Raw genomic sequence first — 16,843 nt, forward strand, 5'->3', positions numbered from 1 at the left:
ACCAAGTGAACTTCTGTTTGACATCACATCATCTCACCTCACATATATTTTTTCCAGTAGGGGGTGAGAATTCAGGTTTGACTCATCAAATGCAAAATCAAGCAGTGTTTATAAATGTTTAGACTGGTCCAAGAGGTACTTTTGTTGCGGTTGTGTTTGCATGAAACATTTATGTTCCACAAAAGTGCTTGTGTGGAGGGTGATGGTGTAGAGGGAGTATTGGCAAATCTGTTATCTTCTGCTAATTTAAAAGCTCTGAATTTAATGTGATGCATCATTTATGTGGCAAACACTGTAAGTGCTTTAAAAGTGTGTGCGCTTTCAAGTCATTTCTGACTCATGGTGATCCTAAGGATCAAGTGTGGCGTGGTGGTTTGAACATTGGACTACAACTCTGGAGAACGGGACTTGATTTCCCGCTCACCCATGGAAACCCTCTGGGTGACCTTGGGCAAGTCACATGTTTTCAGCTGCAGAAAACCTTGTGATAGGCTTGTCTTAGGGTCACTATAAGTCATAGTTGACAACACAATGATAACAATGGCAATGAGACTTTATTGTGAGCTTTTTCAGCGTGATTTGTTCAGAGGGGGGTGCCATTGCTTTCGTCTGAGAAAGTGTGACTTGCTCAAGGGTTCGCATGGTCAAGTCGGGGACTGAATCTTCTGGACTCCTAGTCCAACATTCAAGCCACTGTGCCACACTGGCTCTCTTAAAAGATCATTGTGTCATAACAGTTTCTGTAAAACAACTCTCTTCCCCTCCTTTTTTACATATAAAACTAGAATCTGAATACTAATACTCAATAATAGGAAATTCAGGACATATAAAAGGGAGCAATATTTCACACAGTAGATAGTTGCTAGGGAACATAAGCTAGAGAGTGGTTTAGTCCTGCTCTAGGATTCCTATAGCTAGCATGTTGGATACATTGAGAACAGGACACTGAAGTAGATAGGCTTTTGGTCTGATAGTCAGATTCAGCTCTGATTTTACAAACAGATGCACCAGTAAAGACTATTTGTGCAAGCAGTTTTGCATTATCTTCATTGGGACATTACATACCAGGAATCACTTTGAAATAGGAGACAATACCTGAGCTGGATAAACTGCTAACAAATAAAAAGATTATGAAAATATAGAGTTTTTATTTGCAGACATATAAACACTTTTGGTACAGTACAGACATATTGTCAGAACTCAAGAAAAGTGTCCATTTTAAGCATAACACTCATTTGCCTTGTTTCACACAGATAATTTTGATGCAGACTCCTGACATGAGAGTTTTCCAGATCTTCTAATAAATGTTAAAGGTGTGCATTGCTGATAACCCCGCTGTCTGTAGCTGCAGAGGCAGGCAAGTGTCTGAATGTCTGGGAAGATATGTCACCCATTTGAAGATGGGAAGCTCTGGACTTGATCCAGAAGGCTAATCAAATGAAAGCGAAGGATGCCAGAGCTAGTAATTAGCCACTGTTCTCTCACACGAAATATCCATCCAGAAAGGAACAAGAATCAACACTCTAAAACTAAACTTGCACATTACCAAGAATGAGAAACAAATTTTGCATCAATTTGAAAGCTTTCATTCAGAAACTTAGCATTTAAAAATAAATGTTCTGCAACCAAAATGATGGATTGCTACTGACAGATTGCTGAAGCTACAAAATCTTATTGACAACAACTCAGGCTTTAACTCAGGATTATCGCATCCATCCATTTATTAATGTATCTATGGTAGCTGAAGGTTTCCATTTCAGTAGGATCGTGAATGCATTCTTGGTTTTATGCTGAAACTTACCTAAAATAGGCTTAGCACTTGGGTTAGTTAGTTTGTATTAAAACCCAGAATGGATTTTCTACACCACTGACATGGAGGAAACCACCTGAACAGACACACGCTCTCACTGACATGGTAGTCACCAGCTTCCACTTACAGAAAGACAGATACAGGACCATCTGGTGGTTTCAATGGTTGCATCTACAATGCAGAGTTAATGCTGTTTGACACCACTTTAACGGCCAGGACTCAATGTTATGGAATTCTGGAATCTGTAGATCTGTGAGATATTTAACCTTCTCTGTCAGAGAGTTCTGATGCCACAACAAACTACAAATCTCAGAAGTCCAAAGCATTGACCCATGCCATTTAAAGCAGTGTCAAACCACATTGATTCTGCAGTGTGGCAGCAACCAATGTCAGTGGAGCAGTGAATCGACTCCGAGTTTTACCCAAAACTTTAAAGGAACTATCCATGGTGCTGAACATATTTTGGGGATAGGATTGAGCACCATGTATATTTTCTTTAGTTTTTAGAGTAAAGTTCAGGCTGGATTCACTACCTCATTGACATGGAAGTCACCAGTCAGCAGAGATGGATAGATAGTCAGACAGTTAGATAGACAGAAGTATGTCTGAGATGATGAATGGCTCTCAGTGGATGCAGCTGCAATATACTGCAATGGAGGGAGGCTGATCGTGGGGCCCAGTCCAAAGTTTCCTGTACATGAAAAAACTCTCCTACCATCATCAATAGAAGATTTTAAGCACGACCAGGTCTGTAAGATATATAGGATGGGAAACAGGCCATCAATCTGGTGGATTATGAGTGATGAACAAAACACAGTTTCATTTTTTTTTTTAAAAAAAATGTATCTGAATCACAGCCAGGAGAGAAATTCATATATGGAAATCTGTTTCTTAATATGCCTTGCCTTGCTGGATTGGAGTTAGTGATTTTATCAGGCCTTTCTGTTCTCATGGAAATCACTGGCATTTCATTATCCCCTTCATTAGTTCTGTTTTACCAATAAGCCCTACAAAACTTCACTTATAAAAGGAATATATGGCCTTCCAAAGGTTTTAGACTTCTGCTCCCATGGGTCCCACCCAACATGGTCAGCAGTAAGGGATTATAGGAACTGAAGTCCAACATATCTGGTTCACTAGCCCTGACCTTTTAGAAGAAAGCCCTACTGAAATCAGTGGCCTGTTACAGACTGCCAAAATAAAGCTGCTTCAAGTCTCTTTGGAGGTATGCTATTTAAATGATGCATGGGTCCTAAGAGTCCAGAGGTCACGCCAAAGCCACACTCCATTCCTAAGCACTGGAGTGCAGCTTTGGTGCAGCTTCCGGATTCTTAGGACGCATGCATCATTTAAATAGCATACCTCCAAAGAGACTCGAAGCAGCTTTATTTTGGCAGTCTGTAACAGGCCAGTATGACAGGGATAGGCTGTTATGTTTTGGAAAACAGCATGTCTAGGATTCCAGTGATAGCTCCTCAAGCCTCCCGAGAAGATGCCTGCAAATGTTGAGACACCTTTGATGAGGCTCCAGGAGCTACTGTTATGCAGAGATGACAGCAACACAAATTCCCCCTTTGTCTCATTTAGACATGGACTGATTTAGATTCCAACTGGCATGTTTTAATTTCTTCCAAGAAATCCTGTTATTTCATAATGAGGAAGAAACTGCTGAAGTAGTTGACAGTGTTTGTCTATATTCAGCGAAAAGTGAACATCTCCTTCCTGTTCACAATTTCACATGGGATGGTGTGCACCCTCAAGAAATTGCACTTTTTGTTAATGCCTTTCCTATATATATATATATTAACATCTGAGGTAATAAAACATTCTGTTTTTATTTACCAGTGCATATTTTCTTGTCATCTTCACATATATACAATAGAACATATATTTATTATACCTCAAACCCATACTTTTATTTTCCTCTTTATATAAAAAAACTCAAACATCTTAAAATATACTTTTCATTTTATCTTAAACAGTCCCATTTATAGGAATGGTTGATGATGCCCTCCTGTGGTCAAACATGATTTTGAGGATTGAAGAACGTGACAACGAATGTGTCTGTCTTACCTTTTCACTTTATGAATACTGACTTGATCTATGGATGGGGTCTTTTGAGGGCCATGTCTGCACAGACAGATTACTAGCTGTTAGCACTAAGGTTTCATTTTTTAAAAAAAGGCTGTACATTTAATATTTTTTTCTTTCTTTTCTTTTCTTTTTTTCTAAAAAAAAAAATCTGTAAACAGCTATTTACAATTATAATAAGTTATAAACCAGTTGTCCTTCACTGTAAGTCCTGCTGGCAATATCCCACTTGGGAACTTAATCATCTTTCAGAATTTGGTTGAGACTGTCTTTGTGAAACCATCAGATGTTGGAAATTTCTACTGGTTTCTTCTCCAGCATGTGCAGATCAATTCTTGCATTCAATGGGATCTGTACTTCCAAATTTTCATCTCCTGTGTGGTATTTTCTCCCTTTCCTTAGGCAGATATGAATACCCATTCCAGTTACCAGTGTTATTGAACCCAAACTTATTATTGACAGGGCCACTAAGGTAGGCATGCAAGATGCCGCTTCCACTCTTTTGTGTGTAGGTTCTATGGAGATTTGCGGTTCTTTTTCCTCAATATTAATGTCAGGCTCTTTCCTCAGCAGGCTTTCAATGTAGCTCTCGTTGCTCACAGTGTCATTGACAAAGAGGTTCACCATGACTGTGGAATGGAGAGGTTCTGGGTAACCATGATCACTAACTTTAACAAGAAGCCGATAAAGGCCGTAGTCATTCTGCATGAGTGACTCTTCCAGAGTGATGTTGCCTGTCTTGGGGTCAATCTTAAAAGAGTCTGGACGGGGACCTCTTCTTCCTATGATGCTGTATGCTATAACTGCATTCATGCCTGTGTCATTATCCACTGCATAGACCTCTGTGATTGGTGAGCCAGGCAGCGTAGAAGGAAGGACTAAGAGATAAGACATGTTAGACTGAGGAAACAAGACAAGTGGTGGATTGTCATTGATGTCCAGCAAAAGAATGGTTATTTTTGCAGTTGAGGACAAGGCAGGGTCACCACCATCCACCGCTTCAACCCATATGGTGTATGAGCTCTGCTGTTCCCTGTCTAGAGAGACCTTAGCTCTTAACACTCCTTTGCCAGTGTCTATCACAAAGATATCACTTCCATTTACAACGGAAAGTGCTACCCATCCATTTTGCCCTATATCTGCATCGGTGACACTTATAACTCCAATTTCACCAAAGCCTGGGAAATTCTCTGGCACAAAAAAGCTAAAATCCTTGTTGATAAACCGTGGACTGTTGTCATTCTTATCCAAGACTAAAATTGTAACTGTAGCTATTGATTCCCGGGGTGGCACTCCTGAATCTATTGCTTTAATGGTATAGCGGTATTTTTCTCTTTCCTCTCTGTCCAGTTGGGTGGAAACTGTTAGGACTCCTGTGACTTTATCTAAAGAAAAATACGATGGTGCTTCAGGCCCTAGGAAGTAAGACACTTGGCCCCTTTCCCCACTGTCAGCATCAGTTGCATACAACTTGGTCAAAAAAGCATGGGGAGCATTATTTTCCTCTATTGTTAATTCTATTAATGGCTGAGAGAAAACAGGCGAGTTGTCATTATCATCCAGAACTTGTACTTTAAGTATTTTGTTTACATGGAATCCTTCAGTATTCCACGCAACCACTGATATTTCATAGAGCTGCTGAGCCTCATAATCCAACGGCTTTGTAGTTTCCAGTAAGTACTCATTGTGGTAGGGTTTGTATGGTGACAACCTGAATGGACCATCACCATCCAGATAGCAATCCACTTTGTATTTTTCATCTGGATCCTTAATGGTAAAAAATGCGATCGGTGTGTTAACGGGTTCTAACTCCCTTAGATAAACTACCCCTTCTGCTTCATTAGCTATGAAGCGAGGGATCACTTCAGGAGGTCTCATCATGACTTTAATGATAGATACTAGCACGGTGATAACAGCTGGGATACAACCAGGACCATTTGCCAAGACACTCAACCGATGGAGACGGGGAGTGTCCCCATTAATCCTCTTGGCAAGCTTGATAATGCCTGTACTTTCATCAAGGTGGAACAATGTGCGGGATGACTGTGCCACCTTCTGGCTATAAGAATAGGTGATCTCTGCATTGATGCCTTCATCCACATCTACAGCATGGACAGACGCTATGTGCAACCCAATGCTAGAGTTCCCAAAGAGAGTAACATTTATCTGGGTCTCATTGAACTGGGGACAGTTGTCATTGATATCACTGATGCCAATGGTGAGGGTGGCAGTGCCAACCAGTGGTGGAACTCCTCCATCCTCTGCTGTTATGAGTGTAATATATTCATCTCTGGCCTCCCTGTCCAAGGCACCCATGACAATCAGATAAGGCGTTCTTTCCCCACTTTCATTCTCCTCCACATCCAACGTAAAAACCCCAAAGTCATCTTGAAGTTGGTATATCTGGACCCCATTAGTACCCATGTCTGGATCTACAGCTGGGTGCTCTATAGCCAAACGCGTGTTGACAGGTGAATTCTCAGGCACAAAGAGGTGTATCTGTGGCATGGGAAAACATGGTGCATTGTCATTAACATCATGGATGGCAATCTTCACCTTGACAAGGCGGAAATACTCCTGAGGCAAGACCAGAACATCCAGCAACAACAAACACGACTCAGAAGAGAGCGCTGGTGAAGAGGATGAGGCAACAACACTAGAGCCCACATTGTCCTCTGTGCATAGTGCTTCCCGGTCAATTTCTTGGCCAGAGGTGTACAGTTCGCCTGTCTGGTTGTTCAGGTTGACATACTGGCTTCCCAAGCCCTGAGATGCCAGATTGAAAGACAGAGGAACTTTCCCCCATTGCTCAGGCTGCTGCCACCCTTCCTCCACAGCTCTAGCTCCTTCTTTGTCTGCTGCCCCCTGTAAGTGTAAATCCTGGGCTAGATTCCCGATGAGGAACCCGGCAGGTAGCCCTTCATGGATGCTGTAGAAAAGTTCAGTGGCACGACTGTAGCTTGCAAAGCAGTTGAAAGGTCCAAGGAAGAGCAGGAAAATGAGTAGGTTCTGGGGGAAAGAGAGGGACAAAGAGAGGTTAGTAAATGATGTTTTGACAACAGTGATACATATCATTATCTTTCCCCTTTCTTCAGCAGTCCCTAAGGAAAGGTCTCCCTCTTTGTGTAAGATCTTTAGAGCACACCTTCTGGCTTCTACTGTGTAAGACCTTTAGGGCACACTAGAGCACACCTTCTGGACTCTACTGAAAGAACAGTCCTGTCCATGAAATCTACCATCTGAGTATATCACCCTCTATAGATCCAACATGTCTCTGGCCCCTGCAGGCTCTCCAAGTACCTGTATTTGATCTAAACAGGCCGCCATCTCCTTCCGTTGCGTAGAATAACCTGCTCCAAAGACATCAGTTCCCTATATGCGTGAAACATACATAAATGCTCCCATATTTATCCCCAGACACAAATTCATGAAGAAATCATTAAACCGAGGCATCTGCCCATGTGTCAGATGTATACAGTGGATGTTTTATTTTCATTCCCGCAGCTCACTCTCTACAACGGCATGCAAGGCAAAAGAATAAGAAGGGGGAAGGAATCCACTGGTTTAAACTTCATTTTCGATTCCCCCCCTCCCCCTTGCTGGGTTTATCAGCTTCTTGGTTCAAATAGGAAGCAGATCATCCCTGACACAAGACACTGGTCAGACATCCCTTGAACAGCAGCAGAGACCTTCACCATCTGCATGAAGTACATCACTGTTGTCTTTTGTAATTTCAACATGAAAAAAAAAATCAAACCAAAGCAGAATGAAGCCATTCTGTGATGGATTTATATGACCGCTCAAGAAGCACTGAGGTGCCATTCTCTCTCACTGAGATCAGTCCGAATAGGACTGACACCCCCGGGCCCCCTGTGCCACTTCTTTGAATCCCTGAAAATGTCAGCTTTGCCCAATTGAGCCTCCCTCTGCTATGGGGTAACCCTTTCGCCTCCTTTACTGGGGGGAAAAACCAACGCAGGGCGCCAAATGCCACCACAAACCATCCCAGCTTACTTGGCACTTTTGGAAATGTATTAACTGCACATTCCCAAGTTCACTGTCAAGGCTGGGACCTAAAACAGAGAGACTCTCAAAGGATAAAGTCTGCCGAAATCCATGCAAACAGTGATGGGTTGGACTCTCTTTTCCCCAATTTATATATATATATATATATATATAGAGAGAGAGAGAGAGAGAGAGAGAGAGAGAGAGAAAGGTGTGTGTGTGTGTGTGTATGTATATATATATATATATATATATATATTGCCCCAGTTCTCTCTCTCTCTCTCTCTCTCTCTCTCTCTCTCTCTCTATATATATATATATATATATATATATATATATTGAGGAAAAAAGAGTCCAACCCCATCACTGTTTGCGTGGATTTTGACAGACTTTATGCTTTGAGAGTTATTGTGCTTTAGGTCCCAGCCTTGACAGTTAACTTCTGAATCTGTCTGTCTGTCTGTCTATCTATCTATCTATCTATCTATCTATCTATCTATCTATCTTCCCTTTCTCTTTCCATCCGCCTTCCTTTGGAACACCAAACCTCTTGGGAGTTTTTCAGGGAGGAAAACTTAAGCAGACCCCTCTCTGCCAATGCCTTTGCCCAAAGCTCTCTGCACTTTGGTTTAGGTTGGTTGCTTGCTTCCCCTCCCCCCCCCCCACAACAACAACAACAACAAAAGTGCAAGGGATCGAACGTGTGTTTACTCCAAAGCAAGGCTCGCTTCCTGGAGATTCCATCCATCCATCCATCCATCCCTTTTATCCATCCCCGGATCAGGGGCTTCATCTCCCCGCCACCCAACACAACGCAACGCCTGGGACTGCTGCCTCCAGCAAGAGAAGCCTCCTCCTGAGGCTCCTTCTTCTCAGGAGGAGGACCGTTCTGTTTCTAAAGACATTTCAACAGGATCGTCGATTCAAACTCAGACTCCAGCCTCCTGGGACTGTTGCTCCGGCGTCCCTGCCCTTGCTTTTACTCCTCTTTTCCACCCCCTTTATCCCGTCGCTTCTTCCTTTCCCTCTCTTTCTGCATTGGTTTTTTCCGCTCCATCTTTTTCCTCTCCAACTTTGTCGGGTCGTTGTTGTTGCATTTTCTGCGTCGGGCTCGGGGTTCGAATTCAGAGTAGATCATCATCACCATCATCACCACTCAAAAGTCTAAGCCAGCATCTATAGCTTTTTGGGGGGGGGGGGGGGCAGTCACACTTTTGGTGCTGGATCCAACTCGTTCAGGGATCATCACCATCATCATCCTGATTATTATTATATCATCCCCCCTACACACACACACACACACACACACACCCAATCCAAGGAATAGCGGAGCGTACCGGGAGGTTCCTCTGCTTGGCGATGGTGGTGCCAGGGCCGGGTGGTTGCCCCATCGCCGGCGGTGGGTGCCTCTGCTGCTGCTGCTGCTGCTTCTCCTCCTCTTTGGCGGGGAGCCCCCCAGCCTCCTTCCCTCGGCGGCGCATCCCAACTGCGGGGACCCAGGAGGGGAGGGGAGGAGGGGAGGGGCAGGCTCATGCAAATCCCTCGCAGCCCTCCAGCCAATGGCCTGCCAGGAGGCGCAATTAGTGGAGGAAGAGTATGCAGAGCGAGGAAGGCAAGGCTTGCTCTCTGGACCCGGCTCTGGGCGCTGGCCAAGGGAGGAGGGACCAGCCTCTGTCTCTCTGTGTGCCAGAGAGAGAGAGATTGCGCAGGAGATCGGCCTCAGCACCAGGATCCAGGGCCCCCCATTGTGCTCCTGACAAACGAGACGAACTTGAACTTGAACATTAAGGGCTGTTGGGCGCATTCCCTCAATGCAGAGTGGTGGACTCTCTCCCCTCGGAAGTCTTTCAGCAGAGGCTGGGTGGCCATCTGTCAATGGGGGTGCCTTGATGGAGAGTTCCTGCATGGCAGAAGGGGGTTAGACTGGATGGCCCCTGCAGTCTTTTCCAGCTCTGTGATTCTTAAGGAGGAGCCATCACGCTATCTCTCTCACACCTCAGAGAGTGGCGGAGTCTCCCTCTCTGGAAGGCTTTAAACAAGTACTGGATGGCCATCTGTCAATGGGAGTGCTTGGATAGAGAGTTCCTGCATGGCAGGATGGGGTTGGGCTGGATGGCCCTTGGAGTCTTTTCCAACTCTAGGATTGTATAATGCTTAAGGAGCAACCGTCACTCTTTCTATGTCTCTCACACACATGTCTTCGGAGAGTGGTGGAGTCTCCCTCCTTGGAAGGCTTTCAACAGAGGCTGGGTGAACATCTGTCAACGGGGTGCTGCATGACAGAATGGGGTTGGACTGGATGGCCCTAGTGGTCTCTTACAGCGCTAGGATTCTGTGATTCTTGAGGAGGAGCCATCACTCTCTCTCTCTCTCTCTCTCTCTCTCACACACAAACACTTCTTTTTCTTGGGTTCCTTCAAATCGTTTCTGACTCGTGGCCACCCTAAGACAAAGTTCATTCTCTCTCTCTCTTCTCCCATGAATATCCCGGAAAAACTGCACAATTACGCATAATGATTTCGCACAACATTGCACCAAACTGTGGTCACAAAGAAGCATTGACACACATCTTTTTTACTTTGGGGATTTCAGTGACAATCCATTCCCAATATCACTTTATTTGTACAATTGGGTGTGATGATCATTTGCGCACTTACTCGCCACTTCCGCATCATTTGTGGAGTGTTTTAATGTGCTTTGATCACTCTTTAATGCTGAAATCAGCCCCAGTGTGATAAACACCTAAGTGCGTGTATCACTGCGCAGGAGGATGGCCGTAGCCCCTGCAGGAGGAGTTGGAGGGACAGTCCCAAATATGTCCCACGTCTAATAAGATGAACTCTTAAAGAGGACCCATCTTTCTCACTCACATGTTGTTGTGTGCAACCCTAAGGTGCATCTGTGTGTGTGTGTGTAAAAGAGAGAGATTGGGCATAGCAGGAGGCACAGTCCCAGTTGTGGTCTGCTTCTAATGACATGGGCTTGAATTCTTCAGGAGGATCCACTTTTCCCATCCATCCCGTTGTTGTTGTGCCTTTTAAAGTCATTTCTGACTTATGGTGACCCTAGGGGTTTGAGTGTTGGGCTATAACTCTGGAGAGTAAAGTTCTAATCCTCGCTTGGTCATGGAAATCCCTACTTGTGCAAGTCACATACTCTCAGCCTCAGGGAAAGGCAAAGGCAAACCTCCTCTGAAAAAATCTTGCCAAGAAAACTCCTTAATAGGTTCACCTTAGGGTCTCCGTAACTTGGAAATGACTGGAAGGCCCACAAGAAAAATAACAAGGCAAAACTCTGTGTGTGTGTTTTGTGCCTTCAAGTCATCTCTGACTATGGCTACCCTAAGGCAAGATTCATTCAGAGGGGTTTGTCTTTGCCATCCTCTGAGGCAGAGAGCATGTGACTTCTCCAAGGTCACCAATGGGGTTCATGGCTCAGCCAGTAATTGACTCCTGGTCTCCAAAGTTGCAGTCCAATGCGACAGGGTTTTCTTGGAAAGGTTTGTTCAGAGGAGGTTTTGCCATTGCCTTTCCCTGGGGAAGCTGAGAGAATGTGACTTACTCAGGGTCACCCAGTGGGCTTCATGGCTGAGCTGGCAATCGAATCCTGGTCTCCAGGGTCAGAGCCCACTGCTCAAACCACTATGCCACCCTGGAGCTCAATATGATGATTTATTTTCTTTCCCAGGACTGCTGCACTGATCATTCCTGTTTGGTCTGTGGGATAATAGTAAACCCTGTAACAAAATCTGTGAATGATCAACTCCACAAAAGTCAAAGCCAAAACTGTAGTGTTGTATGTGAATGGCAACAATGGATTGGGAAAGCATCAGCCCTAAAAGTGGTGCTGGATCCAACTTGTTCAGGGATCTAATGTGAAGTCGAAGGCTTTCAAGGCTGGCGTCTATAGTTTTTTGTGGGGTTCTGAGGCCATGAAGCCATGTTCTAGAAGAGTTTATTCCTGACTGTTCAAACAGTGGCCAACCAGACCCTGCTGGGAAGACCACATGCAGGATATCAGGGCAATGCTTCTCTCACTGTTATTTCACAGCAACTTGTGGACCCAAGCAAACCGTCTCTGATTTTGGAGGTGTGATATAGCCACTGGGAACAGCATCCATAGAAAACCTTGTTTGGCAAGTATTTGTGGCCCCCATTTTCATTGGGGCAGGGAATCCATTGCAAGGTTTAGCTTTGCAGGAGCTATCCACAGTGGTGTGCTTATGTAGGAACAGGGGAGCGCTGAAAGATAACTTAGAGTGAATCCATATATCCACAAATATAGGAGAGCCGATAGAATTTGTCTAACCCCCTATTCAAGCTGTCCATATATTTATAATTGAAGCCTCAGCTGGATGTGATAACAGCAAATCAGGTCTGTCCTAGTTGCTATATCTGCAGCAGAGGCGGGATGATTTAAAGTGCCCCTGAGGGAGCTAAGAACAGTCTTTGCTAGCTATTCTGCTTCTCTTGCTGATAGAATCTGCTTTTCTAAAACTGGAAGAGGCTACTTAGGGCTGGAAAACCTGGGAGGCTGGTTCTTTGTGTGTATCGTGTGTGGTTGTGTGTGAGAGAGGAAGAGACAAAGTTTAGAGACAAAGTTTAGAGTATGCCCCCTTGCATGTCCCAATGGTATCTTCTTACATTCCAGCTTCCCCATTGTTGCTTTAGGCACGATTGTCCAGATTTTGTACTTTGAGTGGCTGGAGGTACACACATGAAGGGAATCAGATCCCTACTGCAATCTGGGATGTGTGGGTGTGCAAATCTGTCACTTTCATTGTTGCTGTGTTATCCAAATTGCTGGGTCTAGGGAGGATGCCCACAAATTAATATGTCCTAGGGGAATTTAACATTAGTTCAAATGAGAGTTATAGTAACAGCAGCCCGGGATAGCAACCCAAATCTTTACCAGGACCAAATCACACAGAACTCCATTAACATTTATTAGAAGAATAATCACAACACACACAATGCATACACTCAGGCTCATACACAAGGGCTAGGGAAGGTGGGAGAAGCGAAATAGGTTTAACACCTTGCTAATTGCAATTATGTTACTGATGTGGATCTTGATTCCAATTGATGGGAGTCCAGAACAGATAAGATTCAATAGCTGCTGCAACAAGGGGGGTTAGTCAGCATATTGAGAAGCCTCGTCTATCCAAACTGACAGAGTGCTTGCCTGCTTGCAAACTAGACCAAAAATGGTTGTTTTACTACCTGTATATATACCCAGTATTGTGACTTGGGGGCAGAAACCAAGGTTTGAAAGGATTAGAAGTCTTGCTAAATGGTTTCCCAGGGGAAACAAATAGTTCAGACTAGAAGCGGATAGTCGAGTGATTGCTGTAAACATAATAGAAAGGGGATTTGCCAATTCTCCCTTCTCCCAGGTAGTTTCGAGCAACCTGTTTGGCCATGATCTTCTCACTACCCTCTGTAGACCAAAGGGATTCGGCTGGAGCCTTGGGGAATCCCATTATGGTGGGTGCCTTCTAGACCCTGGCTAGCCCTGACAGGTTTTTCCACATCTGAGAAGGTCAGGTGTCCACAGTGGAGTCATGCCTAGGTCACACACACCAGCTTCCCTTTTAATATTAATTTGATATTAAATGTGAGGGGCAATTGGAGACCTGGTTCCGGGGAACAGCTGGATTTCTTAGAGTCTCCCCACCATTCTTATCCTGTCCTACTTCTGTACTGGATTGCAAGATTTCTTCTTGCACAGAGGTCAGTGCCAGTTTTGATATACATTTTTCCTAGTATACAGAAAACCCCTACCTTTTGAGACCTCACTTCCAGATGTCTTGCTGTTTTGACAGATCTAAATTATAGTCATGTACCATACTTTCTACCTGATCCACTCTTTAAACTACACAATGTCCCCCACTTTCAGTTGACATGCTGTTTTTTTCTCTCACTCGACTTGGTGCCATCTAGTGTTCAATCTTACATTTGCAAGCTAGAAACAGGTGATTCTGCTTTTCAACCAATTCCACTTTTTGACAGTCCTCTAGTCCCAGCCTATCAGATAAGGTTTCCTTTTTTTCCTTCTCACTGATTAAAGCAAGTTTCTGTATCCCCCCTCCCCCTTATATGTATTTGAGCTCTGCTCAAATGTGTATGTTTTCCAAACATACACATTTTTAGTTAAACCCATTTTTCAAATTTACACATGATTTTTCAATTTTTTTTTCATATTCTTTTTTCCCCTATTAAAATGGAGCATACACTTTGAGAGTGCACCAATTTCTGAGACAAGAAGTGTTTTACTCTTTTGTACTTCCAAAGGGGGGGGGGGGGGAATGGACAATGTGAATCCACGCAGTTTCTTTCCTGTATCCATGCATGGAAGCATCTCATTTAAAAAAACACAGGCCCATTACAAACGGGCAGGAAAGTACGCGCGGAGTGCGTACTAGGGTTAGAAAGGGGCGGTGCTTCCGCACCCCCTAACCCTAGTGCGCGCTCTGTGCACACAAAATGGCGGCAGCCGTTCCACACGGCCGCCGCCATGAGGATGTCACGACCACGCCGCCTCTATACGGGACAGCGTGGACGTCACGTCCTCGCTCTGTGCCAGGGCACTTAGTGCGCCCTTAGCGCGGAGCAGGAAGGAGCTCCGTTTCGGAGCTCCTTCCTGGTTTGGTCCGCTGGGCACAGCCTTCACACGGCTGCACCCAGCGGACCAAAGGAGAAAGGGGCCAAGCGGCCCCTTTCTCTTCCTCCCCGCCGCTGCAGGGTGTCCTTGGGGCTTGAAGCCCCAGGGACACCCCTTTTCAGGCTGCGGAGAAGCGGCGGATCGGGGCCTCAGCGGCTGCTGGTCTAGCCGCTGAAGCCCCGATACACCGGGGAAAGGGGCAGGTGCAGTCTGCTCTCAGGATTTGGGGATTTGGGGAAGAACTTTCAGAATTTAAAGAATTTGTAGATTAATGGTAAGATTAAAGTCATTATCCCTCTCCGTGTTTCTCTTCAATGGAATTGCACTTCCACCTACCAATATAAGTTTTTTTTAGAGGAAAGTGGCTCTCCTCCCTCCCAGAACCTCACAGCACCTGTCTGCTCCAGTCAATGTTCAAAACTTAATGTAGCAAAACCTTAAAACAAAATAGTTGTTGCTGCTCACACATGATGTAAAGCCTGATCCATAATCCAATGGAGCTGAAGAATTTGGCTTGACTTCTGTGGTGGTCTAAATGGGCTTCCCTCCAAGTATTTCACTTTAACCAGGTCGCAATGGATCAATGTTACTAAAGTTAAGTTTGATTCATAAAGCACTTCAAAAAGAGTCACTTCCTTTAGGCCCGTTTTGACAATTGTGCCCATATTGATTGTGCAGCCACATAGTCTTAGTCAATTGTAATCCAAAGAACATTTTTGTAGAGATGCAACCCCAGGGATCAGGATTAAGCATAAGAAGAGCTTTGCTCCATGTATCCAAAGGGGGTAACTTGTTGTCTACTCTGTTTTCAACAGTGATTAACTGGGTGGCCTAGGAAAACTCACCCTTGCCAGTTGTTCCCAACCATGATTATTTAGTGATATTCCGAATGCATGTTTCATACCGTGCTAATAGATAAAAGACACATTAATTTGTCCAACCTCTCTTTAAAGTCTGTAAAAGCCTTTTAAGTGAATGGCCAGCTGCATCTGATAGAAGACCTGTGTATTATGAGAATAACTGCTTTCATTTTTGGTCCTAAGTTTAGTAACAATTGGTTTCATTTTTTCAAAGCTCAAACTGGTAGAGGGTAATCATGCATGGATAACACCATTCAACCTACTCCTGCCAGTGTATTTGAGGTCTTTTCCATACATGATCTTTCTTCCAGTTGTCTTTGGTCTCCTCTCTCCACTTATTGTTTTTTATTCCTTGTGTTTTGCATTACATTTTCCACGTAGTGGAAAGATTCATGTCATTCTTTCACCTTTTTATGTCTGCCAGCATGATATAGTGGTCTGAGAGTTGGACTATGACTCGGAAGCCCAGGGTTCAATTCCTTGCTCAGCCATGGAAGCCCACTGGGTGACTGTGGACAAGTCAGACTCTCAGGCAAAGACAAAGAAATATTTCCAAGAAAACCCTGCGATAGATTTGCCTTAGGGTTGCCATATGTCAGAAACAACATGAAGGCACACAGCAATAACAAGTCTGTCTTATCCCGTCTGTATCAGTGATGGGTGGCTGACAGGAATTTTTATTACAAAATTTGATTTCTTTGCCCCACATTCTTCCTGTAAGTTGATTCTACCTGCCAGTAATTCTTGAAATGTGGATCCAGAAGTGATGTATGATTTGATGGTGATGGTGGAGGGTTTATTGGTAGTTTGTGGATGATTTCTTGTAAAAATCATGAGGATTGGTGAGTACCTATGGGTTGATCAGTGATTTGTACTTAGCAGTCAAGGGATATTAGCTTGTGTTTGTATATAGGGGTGGGGTATAGGGTGTGTTTCATTCCCCTTCTTTCACTACACTTTCCCTTCCCTGAAAGCTTTACTATAAAATAAGAAGCAGCAGAACTTTTGTAGTGGAATGAGGCAGTTAACAGCCATCATAGAATCCTTCAAATGTATTGCCTCACACTGACATTAATTTGTATGCAAAGGGATCTTGTAGCACTTTTGATACTAAGTGAAATATATTGTGGTGTAAGCTTTTTGTAGCCTTGGTCTGCTTCCTCAGATGCATGGAGTGAACTGGTGCCCAGGAAGGACCTTTATGATCAGACTGAATGAAAGTTTATACTACAGTGTCTTTCTCTCTGTTAGTCTGAAGAGTGCCACAAGATCTCATTGCATATTGATATTCCAGACTAACATGGCTATGTCTCTGACCTCTACTGACATTGGTTAATGCATTTACTGTCTTTCTGACAGTAAGAGCTGTTTCACAGTGGAACATGCTGCCTCAGAGAGTGATGAAGTCTCCTCC

At 44.1% G+C, this 16,843-nt stretch overlaps 1 protein-coding gene across 1 annotated transcript; it reads right to left on the minus strand.

Moving 5' to 3' along the window:
- Nucleotides 1-1,160: 1,160 nt before the first annotated feature.
- Nucleotides 1,161-9,441, minus strand: LOC149319079 (protocadherin-20-like). The gene is made up of 2 exons (XM_089511084.1): nt 9,244-9,441; nt 1,161-6,910 (listed from the first exon to the last, which is right to left on the minus strand). Exons 1-2 carry the CDS (start codon nt 9,385-9,387, stop codon nt 4,184-4,186), a joined length of 2,871 nt encoding a protein of 956 aa, XP_089367210.1. The 5' UTR covers nt 9,388-9,441; the 3' UTR covers nt 1,161-4,183.
- Between the last annotated feature and the right edge of the window lie 7,402 nt (nt 9,442-16,843).

Source organism: Sceloporus occidentalis, unplaced genomic scaffold (assembly GCF_023333645.1).
Source record: "Sceloporus occidentalis isolate IW3139 unplaced genomic scaffold, rSceOcc1.0.p SCAF_2, whole genome shotgun sequence".
NCBI lineage: Eukaryota > Metazoa > Chordata > Lepidosauria > Squamata > Phrynosomatidae > Sceloporus > Sceloporus occidentalis.